Source organism: Macaca mulatta, chromosome 12, assembly GCF_049350105.2.
Source record: "Macaca mulatta isolate MMU2019108-1 chromosome 12, T2T-MMU8v2.0, whole genome shotgun sequence".
In the NCBI taxonomy this organism is placed as follows: domain Eukaryota; kingdom Metazoa; phylum Chordata; class Mammalia; order Primates; family Cercopithecidae; genus Macaca; species Macaca mulatta.
In genome coordinates this window covers 74,874,565-74,895,682 of record NC_133417.1, presented here as the reverse complement: position 1 = coordinate 74,895,682, position 21,118 = coordinate 74,874,565, and the positions used below count along the sequence as shown (strand labels likewise).

The 21,118-nt window shown below is 36.1% G+C and overlaps 1 protein-coding gene across 6 annotated transcripts in view; it reads right to left on the bottom strand.

The window, feature by feature from the left end:
* The window catches only part of UBR3 (ubiquitin protein ligase E3 component n-recognin 3), a 268,381-nt gene that overhangs the window by 119,401 nt on the left and 127,862 nt on the right, over positions 1 to 21,118 (bottom strand). For all 6 annotated transcript variants that reach the window (XM_015110341.3, XM_015110343.3, XM_015110344.3 and 3 more), the window contains one exon: positions 13,041 to 13,129. In XM_015110341.3, the coding sequence (XP_014965827.1) occupies positions 13,041 to 13,129 (89 nt within the window). The remainder of the gene's footprint in view (positions 1 to 13,040; positions 13,130 to 21,118) is intronic.

Here is a 21,118-nt window from a genome sequence, read left to right as displayed (position 1 = left end):
TATGAACAACTATATGCCAACCAACTGGAAAACCTGAAAGAAATGGATAAATTCCTGGACACATACAACCTACCAAAATTGGACCAAGAAGAAATTAAAAATCTGAACAAATAAATAATGAGTAATGAGATTGAATCAGTAATAAAAAGTCTCCCATCAAAGAAAAGCCCAGGACCACATGACTTCACTGCTGATTTCTGCCAAAATATTAAAGAACCAATACCAATTCTTCTCAAACTCTTCCAGAAAAATGAAAAGAAGGGAATTATTCTGAACTCATTCTACAAGGCAAGCATTGCCATGATACAAAAACCAGACAAAGACATAACAAAAAGACTACAGGCCGATATCCCTGATGAACACAGATGCAAAAAATCCTTAACAAATACTAGAAAGCTAAAAGATCATTCACCATGATCAAATGGGATTTATTCCAAGGATTCAAGGATTGTTAAACATATGCAAATCAATAAATGTGATACATCACAGCAACAGAAGGAAGGACAAAAACTGTACAACCATCTCAACAGATGCAGAAAAAGCATTTAACAAAATTCAACATCCCTTCATGATAACCCCAACAAACTAGGTATAGATGGAGGTATGTCAACATAATAATGACTGTATATGACAAGTCCAGAGCTAACACTGGAAAATGTTAACATTGGAAAAAGCTGAAAGCTTTTCCTCTAAGAACTGGAACAAGACAAGGATGCCCACTCTCACCACTCTTTTCCAACACAGAACTGGAAGTCTTAGCCAGAGTATTTCGGCAAGAGAAATAATGGGCATCCAAATGGAAAAGGAGGAAATCAAATTGTCCCTATTTGCAAATGACCTGACTTTACATATAGAAAATCCTAAAAGCTTTGCCAAGAAACTTTTAGAACTGATAAGCAAATTCAGTAAAGCTGCAGGATACAAAATTAACATAGAAAAATCAGTAGTGTTTCTATACGTCAATAATAAACTAGCAGAAAAATAAATCAAGGAAAAAACTCATTTACAACAGCTACCAAAAAAAAAAAAAACCTAGGAACAAGTTTAACCAAGGAAGTAAAAGCTCCTACAATGAAAACTATAAAACACTGATGAAAGAAATTGAAGACATCACCAAAGAACGGACAGACATCTCATGTCATGGATTGGAAGAATACTGTGAAAATGATCACACTACCAAAAGTGATCTAACAATGCAATCCTTATCAATACCAATGACATTCTTCACAGAGATAGAAAAAGAGATAGAAAAATTCACATAGTATGGAACCACAAAACATCCTGAATAGCCAAAGCAATCCTGAGCAAAAAAAAAGAAAAAAGAAAAAAGCTGGAGGCATCATACTTCCTGACATCAAAATATACTACAAAGCTATATTAATCAAAATAACATGGTACTGGCATAAAAAACAGACACAGGCTGGGCTCATGCCTGTAATCCTAACACTTTGGGACGCTGAGGCGGGCGGATCATGAGGTCAGCAGATCAAGACCATCCTGGCTAACACAGTGAAACTGCATCTCTACTAAAAATAAAAAAAAAAAATTAGCTAGGCATGGTGGCAGGCCCCTGTAGTCCCAGCTACTCAGGAGGCTGAGGCAGGAGAATGGCATGAACCCGGGAGGTGGAGCTTGCAGTGAGCCAAGATTGTGCCACTGCACTCCAGCCTAGGCAACGGAACAAGACTCCGTCTCAAAAAAGAAAAAAAAAAAAAAAGACACAAAGACAAATGGAACAGAATAGAGAACACAGAAATAAATACACATATTTACAGCCAACTGATTTTCTTTTTTTTTTTTTTTTTTTTTTTTTTTTTTTTTTGAGACGGAGTCTCACGCTGTTGCCCAGGCTGGAGTGCAGTGGCGCGATCTCGGCTCACTGCAAGCTCCGCCTCCCGGGTTCCCGCCATTCTCCTGCCTCAGCCTCCTGAGTAGCTGGGACTACAGGCGCCCGCCACCGCGCCCGGCTAATTTTTTGTATTTTTAGTAGAGACGGGGTTTCACTGTGGTCTCGATCTCCTGACCTTGTGATCCGCCCGCCTCGGCCTCCCAAAGTGCTGGGATTACAGGCTTGAGCCACCACGCCCAGCCCAACTGATTTTCAACAAAGGTACCAAAAACATTCAGTGCTGGGGAAAAGACAGTCTCTTCAGTAAATGATGTTAGGAAAACTAAGTATCTATAAGCAGAAAACTGAAACTAGACCCTTATCTCTCAACATATACAAAAATCAAATCAAAAAGGATTAAAGACTTTCTAATACCTCAAACTATGAGATTACTAGAAGAAAACACTGTGGAAATGCTTAAGGCATTGGTCTGAGTAAAGATTTTTGTGTGTACAACATCAAAAGTACAAGCAACAAAAGCAAAAATAGATAAATGGGGTTATATCAGCTAGAAAGCTTTTGTACAGCAAAGAAAATCAACAGAGTGAAGAGACAACCTACAGTATGAGAGAAAATATTTGCAAACTATCCATGCAACGAAGGATTAATAACTAGAATACAGAAGAAACGAACAATTTAATAGCAGAAAATAATCCAATTTGAAAATGGACAAATTATCTGACAAGTCATTTCTCAAAAAAGACATATAAATGGCCAACAGGCATATGAAAAAAAAAAAAAGGTCAACATGATTAATCATATGGGCAATACAAATCAAAACCACAACGAGATATCATCCATCTCACCCCAGTTAAAATAGCTATTATCAAAAAGAAAACAATCACAGATGCTGGCAAGGATGTAGAGAAAGGGCATGCTTGTATACTACTGGAAGGAATGTAAATTAGTATAGCAACTATGAAAAACAGTATGGAGGTTCCTCAGAAAAGTAAAAATAGATCTACTAAATGACCCAGCAATCCAAGTGCTGCATATATATTCAAAAGAAAAGAAATGAGTATATTGAAGAGCTAGCTGCGTGTCCATGTTTATTGTTATCACAATAGTGAAGATACCACCCTAAATTTCCATCAACAGATGAATAAAGAAAATGTGGTAGGTGGCTGTGTGTATAGAATGGAACATTATTTAGTCATAAAAAGAGTGAAATCCTGTCATTTACAGCAACAAGGATGGAATTGGAAGTCATTATGTTAAGTGAAATAAGGTAGGCACAGAAAGACAAATATCACTTTTTCTTACTCGTGTATGGGAATTTAAAAAGTGAATCCTGTGAAAATAAAGAGCAAAATGATGGTTACCAGACTCTGGGAATGGTTGGGGAGGAGGAGATGAAGAGAGGTTGGTTAATGGGTACAAACATACAGTTATAGAAGGAATAGGGTTTGATAGTACAGTTGGGTAACGATAGTTAACAATAATTGATTATGTATTTAAAAATAACTAAAAGATTTGAAACCTTCCTAACACAAAGAAATGATAAATGTTTGAGGTGACAGACATCCTAATTACCCTGATTTGATCATTACACACTGTATTCATGTATCAAAATATCACATGTGCCTCATAAGTACATACAGTTATTATGTACAAATTTTTTTAATATTAAAATTTTTAAAAAGAATGAAGAATATCTCCACACACTGCATGGTAGGATCCCCTGGATATGACATTAAGTGAAAAAGCAAGGTAGGGAAAGTGTACATATATGTTACCTAAGAAAAGTATACACTTACCTAAGAAAGGGACTCTAGGAAAAATTAAATATTTTATATTTAAATATAATATACATAATTATATATATTTATATAAGAAGATATATTCATATCTCCAGCCCTACTTCTTATATAAATGGTAGCACACAAACATATATGTATTTGCTTATACTGTTAAAAGGATAAATCACAAATTAAGCTGTATTATTAAATAAAACAACTCCTTCCATCTATAACAATAAAAGTCAACCAAATCCTGCAATGTGGCAGCTCTCGGCTCAGACTCTCCTACTTTCCAAGGGAAATCTTAATGTATGCGGTCTGTGGACAGATGCTGTTCTTATCTACCCAGTAGCTATTGTCCTTTCTGATAATAACAGGCCTCAATTTTTGTTGACAAAAAATCACTCCTTCACCACCCTTTTCAATTCATATGATTTAGGTGGGACTGACTATACAACCAGGCAAGAGCGGTAGAGTCACAGCAAGGATTTTTGTTGTGTCTACTGGAAAAGCAGTGTTTTCAGTCTGTTTTTTAAAAATAAAAAAATAAAACTTTTCCAGACACTCAGAATATCACTTCTATCCTGTGCCTGAAGCAATGAACCAACCATCAGGTCTATTAATTCTTATTTTGCAATTGATCTCATATCTATCCCTTCCTATGTATAGGCTACTAACTGTGTGTGGGGGTGGGGGTGTGGGGGCGTGGGGGGAGCATACTCTCCTCGATTTGCTTTAAATATGAATAGTAAAGAGCATACAAAACTTGTTGATTAACAGCCCTTGTTCCACAATTACTACTGTATAACCTCAAATTTACTTAATCTCTCTTAGCCTAGGCATCTGTAACTGGGATAATACCTATCTCATGGATGTGTCAAGACAAAATGCAATATACATAACATATTATCACAGTCCTGAGTACACAGTTAACATACAAAAATATGTTTCATCCTCATCATGCTCAACCCCCAAAATTCATACTCTTGGACCCAGACTAAAAATAGAGGAAAAATTTTACGTACACAGTGTTTATTATAGTTAAAATTAGGAAAAAAAACCCTATAGTCCACTTGTGGGTGAATGATTAAGCAAACTGTAGAATAAAAATGATGACAGCAATAGCCAACATTTATGTAATGCTTATTATGTACCATTCTATTCTAAGCATTTTAAATGTACTAGTACATTTGACCCTCCCAACCCTATGATGTAATCTAAAAATTCCTTTGTAACAATGTGAAAACTGAGGCAGAGAGAAGTTAAGTAAATTACTCCAGGCAATGGAGTGTGACTGAGATATAAACCCAGTCAGGCTCCAGAGTCCATGCTCGCAACCACTACACTACACTGTTTCCCCAAAGAAGTATACAGACTTTAATAGTTACAAGAAGCTTTCAATAATAATGTAGGGAAATTCTTACACTAAAATATCAGGTAAAAAGGCATGGCATAAAATTGTGCTATACAGTATAATCAGTAGTGTACATTATTTGGATAGTGGGACCAGGGATAAAATTGTTCCTTCTTGATGCTTTTCTGTACTGTATAAATTTTACAATTAAAATCTAATATGTCTAATAACAGAAAGTAATTCCCAAATAAATTCTTATTCTTTATTAAGTACTTGAACTCTCACTGGGAACGTAATTCTGTTGCATTTCAGCTATACCTATCTGACAAACCTGACAAACCTTACTGGATCAAGGTTATAATCTAACACCTTGACTCCTACACCTAGATGGCTAGTAAAACTAAATAAAGGTGGGGGAGAGGATAATGATCAAGAAAGAAGGATGAAAGGAAATGCAGAAGTAATACTGCCTCTTCATGTAGGAAACTTGATAACTACAGAAAGGCATTAAACAGACAAGTACTAATCACAGTAGAAATCTGTTGCATTCAGAGAGAAAAGTTTTTGTACTTAAACTACCTAATAATGTACTATATTTGATTAGAGGATTTATAATATACTGTATGTTATAAATTGGAAATATTTTGTATGTTAAGCTTCTACATTAGAATTTTTGTCATATACAAAGATATAGACACAATAAAAAGAAGCAACTACAGTAGTTTCCCCATATCTAGAATTTCACTTTCCATGGTTTCAGTTACTTGTGGTCAACCATGGTCAGAAAATATTAAACGGAAAATTTCAGAAATAAACAGTTCAACAATTTTAAACTATGCACCATTTTGAGCACCGTGATGAAATCTCATACTGTCCCATTTGGTCCTGTCCAGGATGTGAATCATCCCTTTGTCCAGAATATCCATCTCTGTTATCAGATCAACTGCTGTAATATCCCAATGACTGTGTTCCAGTAACCCTTATTTTACTTAATAATGGCCCCAAAGTATAAGAGCAGTGATGCTGGCATACCGTTGTAATTGTTCTATTTTATTATCGTGTTGCTAATCTCTTACTGTGCTTAATTTATAAACTTTATCATGTATAGGAAAAAACAGTATATATGGGGTTTGATACTACCCATGGTTAGTTTCAGCCATCCTCTGGGGGCCTTGGAACAGATCCCCGGTGATAAGGAGACACTACTATACAAATTATTTACGTTCTTACAACACAGATGTGAAATAAGACCAAAAAAAAGGGGAATTTGACAAATGAGGGAGAGGATCTAGCTAAGGTTAAATTGTATCAGTATGCTGCCAAGTATTAATAGTACTTCAGGTATAGGCCCTGCTTCGTGTGTTAATAATACTATAAGTACAAAATGTGACGTGTAAATAGTCATCAAAAGCAGAACAACACGTTTGCAAGTTTTATCTTCAGCAGTGGGTGAAAATGGGGTCTCAAATAGGCTTTTTGGGGTCAGATATCTTTGGAAAGAGACTGCTATAAATAAAGGGAATACAGAATCAGTGTGATCCGGAATCCTAGTGGTGTGGCCATGGCCAACATAAACAAATGAAATGCCCATAAATCTTTATTGCCTCACCTGTCACCACTGCAGCATGCAAGAACCGAGACTGGGAGAAAGTAGAGCTCATTATCCTGAAGACTTCTGTGAACTGCCTCTGTTTGCTAGCAATCATATTTGCCTGATCCCTCAATTGTTCTTCCTGTGCCCTGGCTACTGCCAAAAGAGGTCAAACCTTCCAAAAATTAGGACATGGAGTCAATAACTTTGCACTTATGACATTCAAATCTATGATCTTGACCATAACTGAGCTGTAAGCATTGTTTATCAATATTTATAGTCAGCTTTCATGACCAATGTCTCCCACTCTCCTCAGCAATTCCAAACTTCAGGTCACATTCTTTTTCACCCAGAAGAACTCACCTTTTACCTAACCCCTGAAAACTAAAGCAATCAAAGGTGATCTGCCTGAGCTTCCCATTTCCCTTAAAGCCAGTGGAACTTACCTCTATCTCCATCCATTCTTTCCTCCTTCCCTCCAGTTTCCTCAGAGGATAAGGTGACCATTCTCTTATTCAAGGCAATACCACCCAGTCTGCTCTGGGTACGTTGCTTAATTGATTCCTCAGAAAATTGTTTTTGTTTTGTCTCACTTGTGAGTGGGAAGTAGCAAATAAAAACAATTTCTTAAAGTATTAATTAAGCTTTTTTTCTTAGTTCTTAAAATTGCAAACATACTGACATGGATGAACTAAAACTATACATCAGACTAGTTACATCACCTCACAAAAACAGGACTGCTCCTAAGTAACTTCAGAGCACAAAACTTTGACTATATACCTTTGGTGGGATGCAATGAGGACAAAATAATCTGGAAAAAATTTAAAATTTGCTATACTTTTTAAACATTTTTTAAAATTTAAGAAATTTTAAAGTTTTATTCAATAATTTCACTGTTTAACATAGTACTGAGTTTGATATTTTGAAGCCATTTTCTTTATTTTATGGGAAGGTAATTTTCTTAGGTATGATGTACTGTGATTGTGTAAGAGAAGACTCTCAATCCTAAGGCATGCATGTTAAAAATACTTTAGCAGTAAGGTCTGCAACTTACTTCATTTAACAGAGAGAAAGCAAGAGAACATATACAGAACAATGTTAACAAGGTGATGGTTATATTAGTATATGGGTGTTCACAAGACTATTTTGTCAGCTTTTCTCTACGTTTGGAATTTTTCATTAAAAAATAGCATTGTAAAACCTCATTTTGGTAAAAAGTACATTTATATGCATATGTTCTTAGAAAAAGTCTTGTAAGGATACAACCTAGGTTAGGAAATTTGGTAGTAAAAATATATTATTTCTTATTTTTTATTATTTGTGTTTTCTAAATTTTAATAAAAATTTAGTGCTTTTGTTATAATAAATTAACTTTATACACTGCAATAATGCATATTAAGTATTTAATTCAAGATTACAGGCTAAATATCTGCTTTTGTCCCTCATTCTTTTTAAAAACAATCCCACTGAAATAAAGATAGAAAAGAAATGAAGAAATATTCCCACAGAATATAGAAAAAGGATGAAGTGGTAGGTGAGAATTTCACCAGCAAATAGGAGATGTCAATAACATTTCTGAAAGACTGGAGAAGATAGAGGCATGATGACAGAGAAAAGATATGTGATATCAGAAAGTTAAAGAAAAGCAAGAATTGATCTATCCATTAGAATGTCAACTCTGCTCAGAATCAGCACATGAGGCAGAAGACAGGAGCCATAAGTATAAAATGACTCTGAAAACAGAATAATTATTTGAAGGACTGTATGTAGACTTCACTACATAGCACCCCAATTCCTTCCCCAACTCTGACTAAACAGAGCATTCAGGGGGCTTGGCATTTACCTCACAGAAAAAACAGATCATCCACAACAACAAAAACCAGCCTATTCTTATCCAAAGAAACTCAACAAGAAGCTTAGAGAAAACTGGGGCTTCTAATGTGAATGTTAGCATCTGGGCGCTCCAACCTAGAGTGATCAGCCCTTCTCCCATCCCTAATCCAAATCTGATAGTCAACACACCTTACCCATGTACACAGACTAGAGACAATTATTAGGATCAAACCTCTTTACACCTCAGTAAAATGAACCCACATGAGCTACCCAGACCACCTCTCCAGGACAATCAGGAATCATCAGGCAAATGAGGAAAACTAACAACATGAAAGACTAACATAAGTTTTTCAAGCAATTTAGAAGGATAAAGGATAATTTAGAGAGAGAAACAGATAAAGAAAAAAAAAGAAACACCCTAAACTCATTCAGAAAGATTTTTAGAGAAAATTCTATACAGATGGTAAGAACAAGATACTGGAGAGAGGAAATCTATATGTGTATAAAACAAAAACAACAAATGATATAAAAGATAAAACACATTACAAAATTAAAAGATCAGTCTTGGAGATCCAATATCCAATTACGAGTCCCAAAAAAGAATAAAATGTTAAGAAGGAAAGTATTGCTGTATAACAAAATACCCTCATGCTCAGTGGCTTAAAAAGAATTATCTCCAACAGTTTCTGAGGGCCAGGCATCTGGGAGCAGCTTAGTGGTGTGGTTCTGGCTAAGGAGCTCTCCTGAAATTACTATCAAACCTGCAGTCATTTAAAGGCTTAACTGGCACCAGATGCAGTGGCTCACACCTGTAATCCTGGACTTTGGGAGGCCGAGGCAGAAGGATTGCTTTGAGGCCAGGAGTTTGAGGCCAGCCTGAACAATACAGAGAGACTTTGTCTCTTTAGTTAAAAAAAAAAAAAAAATTTTTTTTTAAGAAAAAAATAACAAAATTAAATAAAGGCTTAACTGGGACAGGAAGTTTCACAACCAAGCTCACTCACATGACTGCTGGGGAAAGAAGCCTCAGTTCCTCACTCACATGGGCCTCCACAGGGATACTCATGCCATGGCAGCTGGCTTCCACCAGAATGAGTAATCCGAGAGAGAGAGAAAGTAACAAAGACAGAAGCCGTAATGTCTTTCATTACCTAATATGAGAAATGATATACCTTCACTTCTGCCATATTCTATAGGTCATGCACATCAATGTAGGAGAAGACTACACAGGGCATCAGGACCAGGAGATAGAGATCATTCAGAAGAACCATCTTGGAGGATGACTATACCAGTTATCAAAAAAAAAAAAAAAATCATGGGAAAAAAAATCTCATAGTTTCAGAGATATGAATCTTCAGACTGAAAAGGCTCATTAAGCACTAAGGAGGATGGGAAAAAAACTCTTAGATACAAATGATAAAACTTCAGATCTCTAAGGATCAGATAATCACAAATTTGTCACAGGAAAGGAAAAAATGCTCACCTACAAAGGTGTAAGAATTAGATTACCACCAGACTTTTTATCAAATGAATGGTAGAAGACAAAGAGGCAATGCCTTCAGTTGTAAATTTGTGACAGAATATGTTTATCAACCTGGAATTCTACATCCATCTAAATGAACAATCAAGTGTGAGAGTAGACTAAAGTCCCTTCCAGAAATAATCAGGTGGTTGAGCTACCAAACGTCATTATTAAGATTTGAGCTAGGCACGGTGGTGCATGACTATAGTCCCAGATACTAGGTAGGCTGAGGTGGGAGAATCGCTTGAGCTCAGTAGTTCAAATCCAGCCTGGGTAAGATAGCAATGCCTTATCTCTTAAAGAAGAAAAAAATTAAAAAAAAAAAAAAAAAATATATATATATATATATATACACACACACTTGAATTGGCACCCCAATAAAACAAGATTTCAAAAAGAGATGACATTAATATGCAAGAAACTCTATTATCAATCCCAAAAGGGGAAAATCCTCAGGTAATGGCTGTAGGGCATGCCTGAAGAACAAATGGACCAGATTGGAAAAGAATTCCATGCAAAAGACAGTATGATTGAGTAGGAAGAATAACAGAGATATCATAAAGGCACACTGGTTCTTGCTACAATAAAATTTTAAAAATAAAATTTAAAAAGACAGTTCGGGAACTTCAGGGAAAACAAAAGGCAACATAACAAAGTCATGGTTCATATAGAAACAAATAAAAGGTCGTATGGGTTTAGCAATCAAGGGACTGGAAGAAAAGAGCTATGTACTAAAGATAGTCTCTTTGAAGGGGTCCAGGAGTTGGGCCACCAGACTCAAAAATAGTCAATGGTTCTAGCCTTGTACTCAATAGCATTTAAAAAGTCATACTAATACAAACTCTTCATTGTTTTTAAGAGTCAACCTTCACATGGAAGACATTAATGTGACTGCAAAACAGAATGTCAGCAACCTTGACAATTTAAAAGTTAAAAAGTATCTGAAAAAACGCAGGAGGTAGAAGACGAAAGGAAGGATGGGGTGCTTATTAGTTCATTTTATATGAAGCAGTATCAAGATACTGACTACTGCAGATAGAACAATACATAAATATTATAATTATATTAAACATGTAAAAAAATGAAAATAAAATTATCAATTTTTGGAAAGAAGAGAGAAAGGGAAAGTAGTGTCAATAAACTAAACCCTCTTCTTTCATATGATAAAGTCAACTGATGCTAGGTAAATTTCATAAACAGAATTTCAGTACAGGTTAAGTATCCCTTATCTGAAATGCTTGGGACCATTAGTGTTTCAGATTTCAGATTTTTTTCAGACTTCAGAATATTTACATAGACATAATGAGATATCTTGGGGATGGGACCCAAGTCTAAACACAAAATTCATTTATGTTTCATATACACTTTATACATACAGGCTATGGTGATTTTACACAACCTTTTTTTTTTTTGCTCTTGTCACCCAGGCTGCAGTGCAATGGCACTATCTCGGCTCACTGAAACCTGTCTCCTGGTTCAAGCAATTCTCCTGCCTCAGCCTCCCATGTAGCTGGGATTACAGGTATGCACCACCACGCCCAGCTAATTTTTTTGTATTTTTAGTAGAGATGGGTTTCACCATGTTGGTCAGGCTGGTCTCAAACTCCTGACCTCAAGTGATCTACCCACCTCGGCCTCCCAAAGTGCTGGGATTACAGATATGAACGACCGCACCCAGGCTTATGCAACATTTTACATAATTTTGTAAATGAAATATAGTTTTGACTGCAACCCATCACAAGAGGTCAAGTGTGAAACTTTCCACTTGTGGCATCATGCCACGGCTATATGCCAATCAACTGGAAAACCTAAAAGAAATGGATAAATTGGCATTTGGGCTTTCAGACCTGTAACAATGGCCTCTTGGGGGTTTTTGGCCTTCAGCCTCAGATCGGGTGCTGTACTTTCAGCTTCTCCAGTTTTGAGGGTTTTAGACTTGGAATGAACCATGGTACTAGCTTTTCTCATCCCCCAGCTTGCAGATGGCCGATCATGGGATGTCACCTTTGTAATTATGTAAGCCAATTCTCCCTAGTAAACTCCCTTTCATATATACATATCCTACCATTTCTGTCCCTCTGGAAAAACCTAATAGAGATTTTGAACTTCACAGCTCTCTAGTAACAGACCCAAATGAAAAGGAAATCAACAAGTTGCCAGAAAAGAAATACAAAAGGTGAATCTTAAGTCAAAAACTTTCCACATGTGGCATCATGCCACCAGTGGAAAGTCAAAGCTCAGAAAGTTTTGGATTTTGGCACATTTTAGATTTCAGATTTTCAGATTAGGGGTGCTCAATCTGTATTCTTTCTGTCAAAGTTATATCTTGAATATTAACTATACTTGATGGTTTAGAACCCATTAGGCTAAATTTGAATTGATCTCTACAAATTTCTTCAGGAAGTTGGTTATGTGTTTAGGTGCACAAAAATGCATGAAAATGTACATGCATGCTCGAATGCATATATATGTGTGTATTTTAACTAAATGCATGACTTTATTTTCTTTCTGCATTTTCTAAAAATTAAAGAAAAAATTTGCTGGAATGCAAGAAATAGTCAGGGAAGGGAATATCTGGTTAACTAAAGACTGACACTAAGATTTAATCTATTTCTCCAACGTGTGTAAAAGGCTACTATCATACAGAAACATGGTATCCTCTCTCACTGTATAAATTCTAATGCTAATCTTAATGGAAATGAGAAGTTCACCTGATTTTAAGAAATAATGAAGGGGTACCAGAAAGAGGCACTAGAAGCATCTGAAACTATTTGAAGGATTTTAAGATAATTTCAAAGAAAAAGATCAAGATAAGTAAATATATATTGATGGATCTCACAAATCTAAGAGACCATTTAACAGAAGAGAACAAAAGGAGCATACTATATTGCTACCATCAGGAAGAACTTCCTAACAATTATAGCTACTAACAACAGAATGGACTGTCTATAATAAAAGTCTGATCTTCCATCACTATATTACTTAAATAAAGACCAAATAAACACTAGAAATAATAAGTCTGTAATGTTTTAAATTAGTAAAAGATTGGACTACATCATCCCTAAAGTAGTAAGTATAATTATGAGAGTTCTAAACTAATAACTTTGACTTACCAACATCCATTGCAGTTTCCATAAAGCTTTTCTGTCGTGAAGCAAACTCTGCAAGCAATTTCTGCTGCCTCTCTCTAGCCTTCTGTCGCCTAGATTAAACAGAAATAAAGTTTTAAGTATCAGATGTCCTTAAGACCTAGCTACTATATTTCAAGAGTATATAATGTATGCAAATGTATATATGTATATCTTTAGGTGCACAAAAATGCATGAAAATGTACATGCATGCTTGAATGCTATATATGTGTGTATTTTAACTAAATGCATGACTTTATTTTCTTTCCACATTTTCTAAAAATTAAAGAAAAAATTTGCTGGAATGCAAGAAATAGTCAAGGAAGGGAATATCCTGGTTAACCCCTGGCACACAGTTGAGAACAATCCATTTTTTGTATTATGTATTAAACTTCTTCTAATATTTGATTGTCCTTAAAAGGATTCTAATTTTAAAAGGTTACAAACTCACTGGTTTAATAAAAATAAAAGCCAAGATGTACTTTAAAATGTGAAATAATAATTAAGGTAGATAGAATATTTGGATTTCCAACAACACAAGTTCCTAAGTATATGTCAGAAGGCAGCAAGCACAAGAATAGTCTTTTTTAGCAAGAGACTAACAATTTAACCCCAGGCACAAATAACAGTAAACTGATTGCTAGAAGAAGCTATGATGTTTAGATATAAACAAAGCCTAAAAGATAAGAACAGTCATATTTACTGTTACCCTAAGAACAGGTCTCTCCTAACAGAGAATGAACAGAAGCCAGTAAGTTTCCCAGTTTCTACTAGGACATATTTCAAGTTTGGTTTATTTTGTATAAAGTAAAGGAATGTGAAGGAGTCTCAAACACAACATAAGACAAAACTGTATTACAAAGCCCTAAATATTCCCTTAGATTAATTCACTATATTATATTTATTATGTATGCCTTATCTACTTCCAAAGAATATTTTAATTGCAACTGGTTGCCAAAAAAAAAAAAAAAATTCCACCAATACATGTTACCATAACATAGGAATAGGAAAATAAGTCAAAGGCAACAGGTTTCTTCAGATTATGTGACGCTAACAATACCAGTAAGCATAAAGTTTCACTCCCAGCAAGGAAAGGTTAAATTAGTAATTTAAACAAGAAGTGAAGGAGAGGAAGAAGAAGAAGAAAAGAAAGGTTAGAAAAGGTAAATTATATGTTAGTTCATGGAAGAGATAAACTTTTTACTTGAACAAAACTCAAAGAGGAGCTGATGTTCTCTGTGTCATACCCATAATACAGAAGAAAAATGAGAACATAATGGACAAAGTATACTACAGCAGTTTTTTTAATGACCATTTATTATGTCTATACAGTATAGAAGTCAAAGCATTATGTTAAACTGAGAGTCTATGCAATCATTGTTATGGGAAACCTAAAAGTATTTTTCTATTAATCTGATCTGATTCAAGGATATAACATATAAAATTCAGAAGAATGAAATACAGTAATTTTTAAATTATCCACACATTTGCTCCCATCAAATTGGTGGGGATAATCAGGAGCAACTATAAAGTCAAGTTCTGTGGTCCACTTTACCATGAGAAGTTACATATTTTTGACAATAATATTCAAAAAATTGTTAACACTCCTTTTCTAACATTTACAGATAATTTAGGATCCACATAAAAAACTCGCCTTATTATTTTATAACAACAATTCTTTTATACTGTTTTTGAGCCAAAATGTTATTATCCAGGTTGATCACTCACCTTATTCACCAAAGTTAACTCTCAATGATGACGGCCATTTCAAAAAATTAAATCTACCCGTCCCCTCTCTTCCCTTTCTGAACATGTCCTAGCATGGAGTGTCAGGACTCGACAGCCTGGCACAGGAGGGCATTTGTGTGGTAAAATTTTAGTTAAATATGTGTAATTTTTTGACTAAAAAGTTAAATATATGTATCTACATAGAGAGAGAGAGAGTTATAGGTGTCAGGTATCTCACTGTGGAAGAAGGGAGTTACAGAGTTACAAATATGGAAAGAGAGAAAACAAGAATGACTCCTAGAGTGATAGATTGGAACGGAAAGTATCAGAGTGAACTCACAGTTTTCAGTACATAAAGGTAGACATAAAACTAAATATAAATTTCTCCCTTCCTCTCTCTCACTACCTTCCAAAATAAACACAGACTTACAAAGAAACACACACACAATTTTCCCCAGCTCTGTCCTAAGAGGACCTGAGACAGCTATACTTCATTAGAATAAACACATGGACTGGGGTTTCTAAATACCATTCTCTCTTAAAAGCAACCAGGACACCTCGGAGCAATGGCTGACTCCAAGTACAGGATAAGCCTGCAACATCTTTTTTTTTTTTTTTTTTTTGAGATAGAGTCTCACTCTATTGCCAAGGCTGGAGTGCAGTGGCGTGATCTAGGGTCACTGTAACCTCTGCCTCCTGGGTTCAAGCGATCCTCGTGCTTCAGCCTCCTGAGTAGATGGGATTACAGGAACGCGCCACCATGCCCGACTAATTTTTGTATTGTTAGTAGAGACAGGGTTTCACCACATTGGCCAGGCTGATCTCGAACTCCTGAGCTCAGGTCATCTGCCCATCTCAGCCTCCCAAAGTGCTGGGATTACAGGTGTGAGCCACCACCTGGCCAAGCCTGGAACATCTTATTGCCCCAGAAAATAAGAATATGCTCAAAGAATGATGGGGACAGATCAACAGGACCCAGAAACCAGCTTGACGTGACTCCTAGTGGCCAAATCTGTAATAATTTGAGCACCAAAATTAATAACAAGCATATGAGATTATAACCCATAAAATAAAATAGGAACCCATGAGTCCATACTGATAAAAATGAATGAATATAAAGTTGATATGGATTGGGATATTACAATATCTCAAAGTATCTCTCCACAAATTATGTATTAATTGTAAAGTGGGGTGGGAAAGGTAATTTGACTGTGAAGAAGTCTGGCAGACATGGTCAAAGTAAATCACCAGTGATGAAACAAACTGAAATCATATAACACCTTATGGGATACAATGAAAACAAAACAGCAACACTTCATTGACATTCCTGCCAAAGTTGTATAAACTGAGTCAAAATATAAAGGGAAAACAGAGAATCCCAAATTAAGAGATATTCTACAATGTTACTACTGCTTCATAATCTTTAAAAGTGCCAAGGTCATGAAAATAAAAACTTCTATATTGAAGGAGAACAAAGAGGCATGACAATTAAGTGCAAGGAGTGATTATGAACTGGATCTTTCTGCTATAAGAAATATTAGTGGCTGGGCACAGTGCCTCATGCCTGTAATCCCAGCACTTTCGGATGCCAAGGCGGGTGGATCACAAGGTCAGGAGTTCAAGACCAGCTTGGCCAACATGGTGAAACCCTGTCTCTACTAAAAATACAAAAATTAGCCTGGCGTAGTGGCAGGCGCCTGTAATCGCAGCTACTCGGGAGGCTGAGGCAGAGAATTGCTTGAACCTGGGAGGCAGAGGTTGCAGTGAGTCGAGATCACGCCACTGCTTTCCAGCCTGGGTGACAGAGCGAGACTCTGTCTCAAAACAGAAAAAAAAAGAAACAAAGAAAGAAAAGAAATATTATTGGGGGCTAGGAGAAGTGGCTCATGCCTGTAATCACACCACTTTGTGGAGCTGAGGCGGGAGGATCACTTGAGCCCAGGAGTTTGAGACCAGCCTGGGTAACATAGCAAGACCTCATCTCTACAACTGATTTTTTAAAATTAGCCAGGCATGGTGGCACACACCTGTAGTACCAGCTATTCAAGAGGCTGAGGCGGGAGAATCACTTGAGCCTAGGAGGTCAAGGCAGAAGTGAGCCGTGATCATGCCACTACACTCCAGCCTGAGTGACAGAGCATGACCCTGTCTCTAAAAAAAAAGAAAAGAAAAAAGGAGAAGAGAAGAGAGGCGAGGGGAGGGGAGGGGAGGGGAGACGAGACAGACGAGACGAGCCATTACTGGGACAACTATCAAAACTTGGGATCTAAAGATTTAATCATACTCAAATATCATATTGATTTGCTAATTCTCATAGTTGAGGGTACAAAGAACTTCCTGAACCATTTATGTACGTTTAAGATTCCTTCAAAATAAAAAGCTTTTTAAAATTAAATCCATCCTCAAAGGACAAATATTTGCCACAATGGAAGAAATGGAAGCAAAGAAAAATGTGCTCTAGATGCTCAAAGCATTCTAAGTGACCTCCAAAAATGTTTTGAGCAACAATAGCAGTGACAGACTACATTTTTGGTCTTCTGAATCACTACTTTGCAAATCTGTAAGTTTTGCCATGCTTCTTTAATTAATGCCACTCACTCTACAGCTCACCTTTAAACATGTACACTTACAATTAGAATACGTATGTCCATAGAATGTACTTTTTAAAATCTATTAAACATAAGAAAACCTCAAATGTAACTGTTTGACACTAGTATTAGAGTGCATTTCTATAGCAGGTTTCTATACTAACCAGAAATGGAATGTCATTGTTGTGAATGTTTTCTTAATCGAGATTATTACTTTTCTAAATGGGCATAAATGTAAATAAAGGCCATTAACAAAGAACATACACAAGTTCTGGCAGATTCAGTATAACTCAAAAATTTTCCATTAACTCCTGAGGCAAAGACATTAAAGCTGCATTTTATTACAACCATCTAATGTTTTCTGCTTACATCTTGTTTTCTATGAAGTTAATCTATTATGAAAGTGATACTGAGTTTGTCTAAAGGTGAGGTACTTGGAAATGGATCCTCATTTATTGTTCATAAACAAATGGAAGTGTTTATGAACGGTTCTGCCTTTATTATGAAAATCCAAAACAAAACCAAAGGAAAGACAAATGTGAGAAGCATGGTGAGATCCAAATAGTCATCTTAATCCTTAGCTGTCCACTACAAATTAGTTTCAAGTACTTGTCAATACCATCATTGTTCAAAGGAAACAAAATCTATCACAAAGAAAGCCTTTAAAATTTTTAGAATATTATTTATTACAGTAGCATCAGGGCCTTTGTAAAAGTAGCATCTAAACTATGTCCTCTAGTATCACATTATTAGTAATAATTACCAAAAAAAACAGATTTTGATTCACTGTTTATCTTCTTTCAAAATAAAAGGATATACTATTACATAACAGAAAGAAGGATCTGACCACTAAGAGAGACCACTAATTGACAAAAATAACAATCTTACCTCATTTTCAACCTTCTAATTTTGTCAGTAGATTTATTACATTCTAGGCTATTACTAATTCAAACTTAATGACTGGTCATCTAAATTATATGTTACTGAATGTCCTTTCTCCCATGGAAACAAATTTTTAGTTAGTTCTTTATAACTCCTATTTAGGAATTCTCCTAAATTCTTAATCTACCGTAGGCTTTTGCATATATTAATATAAATTTTTTATAACAAACTTTTTTTTTTTTTTGAGATGGAGTCTCACTCTGTCGCTAGGCAGGAGTGCCGTGGCGTGATCTCAGCTCACTGCAACCTCCGCCTCCCAGCTTCAAGCAATTCTCCTGCCTCAGCCTCCCTAGTAGCTGGGACTACAGGCACACGCCACCACGCCCAGCTATTTTTTATATTTTTAGTAAAGATGGGGTTTCACCATGTTGGCCAGGATGGTCTTAATCTCCTGACCTCGTGATCCACCCGCCTCGACCTCCCAACAAACTTTTAATTACATCAAAGATGTAGTATAACTATGTATGTGACTAAAATTGCTCCTTATACAGGTACCAAAGGATGACCTCCTAACTAATAAATCAAACAGGATGGCCAATCTTATTGAACTCCTGTAGCACTTAACAATTTTGATAAGTTTCTTGCTTTCTGAACTTCCTCTTGTGACTTCTCTAAAGCCACTCACCCCAGTTTTTCTCTTACTCTGCTCAGCCATCCATTTATCAGTCACCTTTGTAGGTACCCTTTCCTCAGTCATTCCCTTTAATGTTTTTCCCTTGAGTTCTATATTCAGTCTTCTCATTTTCTCACTGTACACTTTCTCCCATATACAAGGATTCTACTATTACCTATGTGCTCATATCTGTATCTCTAAGAATTCTCCCCTAAATCTTAAACCCTATATCTGACTGGACATCTTCACCTGGGTATCCCTCTTAAACTTAGTAGTGTCCAGAACTGAACAGATCAGTTTTACTACTGAGCCTGAGACCCCTCCTATACTCCATTATCTTGGTAAAAGGAACATTATCCAAGTCAGAAATCAGGGCACCATTCATGACATCTCCCTCATTTCTCACATCAAGCTGATTACCGAGTCTAACAACTTGTACCTGCTAAATATATCATATACATCTCCTCCTCTCTTTATTATCATCACTGTCTTAGTTCAGACCCTTATCACACCTGCCCCACTAGATGACTAAGTAGCTTGCTCTCCCAATTTCCAGTCTTACCCCACTCTAATCCACCCGCATGTAATTATCCTATATATATACACACATATATATACATATATATACACACACACACATATATGTTTTTGTTTTTGTTTTTTGAGTCAGAGTCTCACTCTGTCATCCAGGCTGGAGTGCAGTGGCACAATCTCGGCTCACTGCAAGCTCCGCCTCCTGGGTTCACACCATTCTCCTGCCTCAGCCTCCAGAGTAGCTGGGACTACAGGCGCCCACCACTATGCCCAGCCAATTTTTTGTATTTTTAGTAGAGACGGGGTTTCACCGTGTTAGCCAGGATGGTCTCAATCTCCTGACCTCGTGATCCGCCCGCCTCAGCCTCCCAAAGTGCTGGGATTACAGGCGCGAGCCACCGCGCACAGTTCTATCCTATATATTATTCCTCACTTAAAATCCTTCCAGTTTCCCTGTAACCATTTATACCCTGTGCCAGTTAATTATATGCAGTTACCCTCTTAGCCTTATGTCCTGCTACTCCCATTAACACTCTGTGTACCCGATATAGTACCTGTTACACTATGTTAACACTACTAACAAACTATCTGTTTACCAGTCTGTCTCTCCATTATAGTATCAATTCCTCGAGGTCAGGAAGTCCAACACCGGACACAGATATGTCTAGAAAAGTGCTGGACTGACACCCAGTGAGTGAGAAATGGATCAATCGAGTAAGATCCATCTTAGGCTTGCTTCCACTGATCATTTAACCCATAACTGCCTATATTTAATTTTAAAAGTAAGAAGATGAAATTATCCAGAAAATACCTCTAAAGTACACTTCAAACTGCTAAATGATGTATTAGTCATACCGCTCACAACAGTAGTCCAAATAACTCTGTTGATAATGATTTTTACCTATATAAAAGAGATCGAGATGATCAAGGTCCTAGGTTCTTAAATTAAGATAATATTGATGTGATCTCTTTGGACCCTCCCTAAGGGGAAATGTGTACCCTTCCCCTATAATTGTTGCTTTGGTAGACAAATTTGTCTTAAATAATAAAGAAATTAAAACAACGAATATTATTTATAACCTCAGAGAAGTGAGCAATGACTATCTTGAATTTGATCTGAAATCCTTTTTTTTAATGTCCTGGGTCTTTTAGCCTATGTACACTCATTAAAAGGCATGTTCTTTTTTTTTTTTTTTTTCTGTAATAAACACTGAACCCTTTCCAAGAGTTTGACAATTATGCTGAGTTTCACTCTCTCAAGATTCACCTTGTCATGTTTATGACAGTAGGGTCAGCAATGTTGACAAGGCTCTTGGGAAACAATTGGTGACAATGCACAGTAACACAACTCTTCTGGCAAACAATGTACCACTGAAAAAAAGAACCATACTATGCTCATAGTCCTTGACCCACAAACCCCACATAACATAGTATATATCTTGAGATTTTTTTTTAAATCCTATTCTTTTTTTTTCAAGAAAGTCAAAAGATGAAAAAAAGTTTATAAATATAATTTTAACAACAAATTATAAGCAACCTAAAGATCCAAAAGCTAGAAGCATAAGTTAGTCAGAATGTGTTTTAAAACATCACTTTTTAAAAATCAGCAATCATATATTAATAAAGATTAGAAAAGACCAAAAGAAACTAAAGCAGTT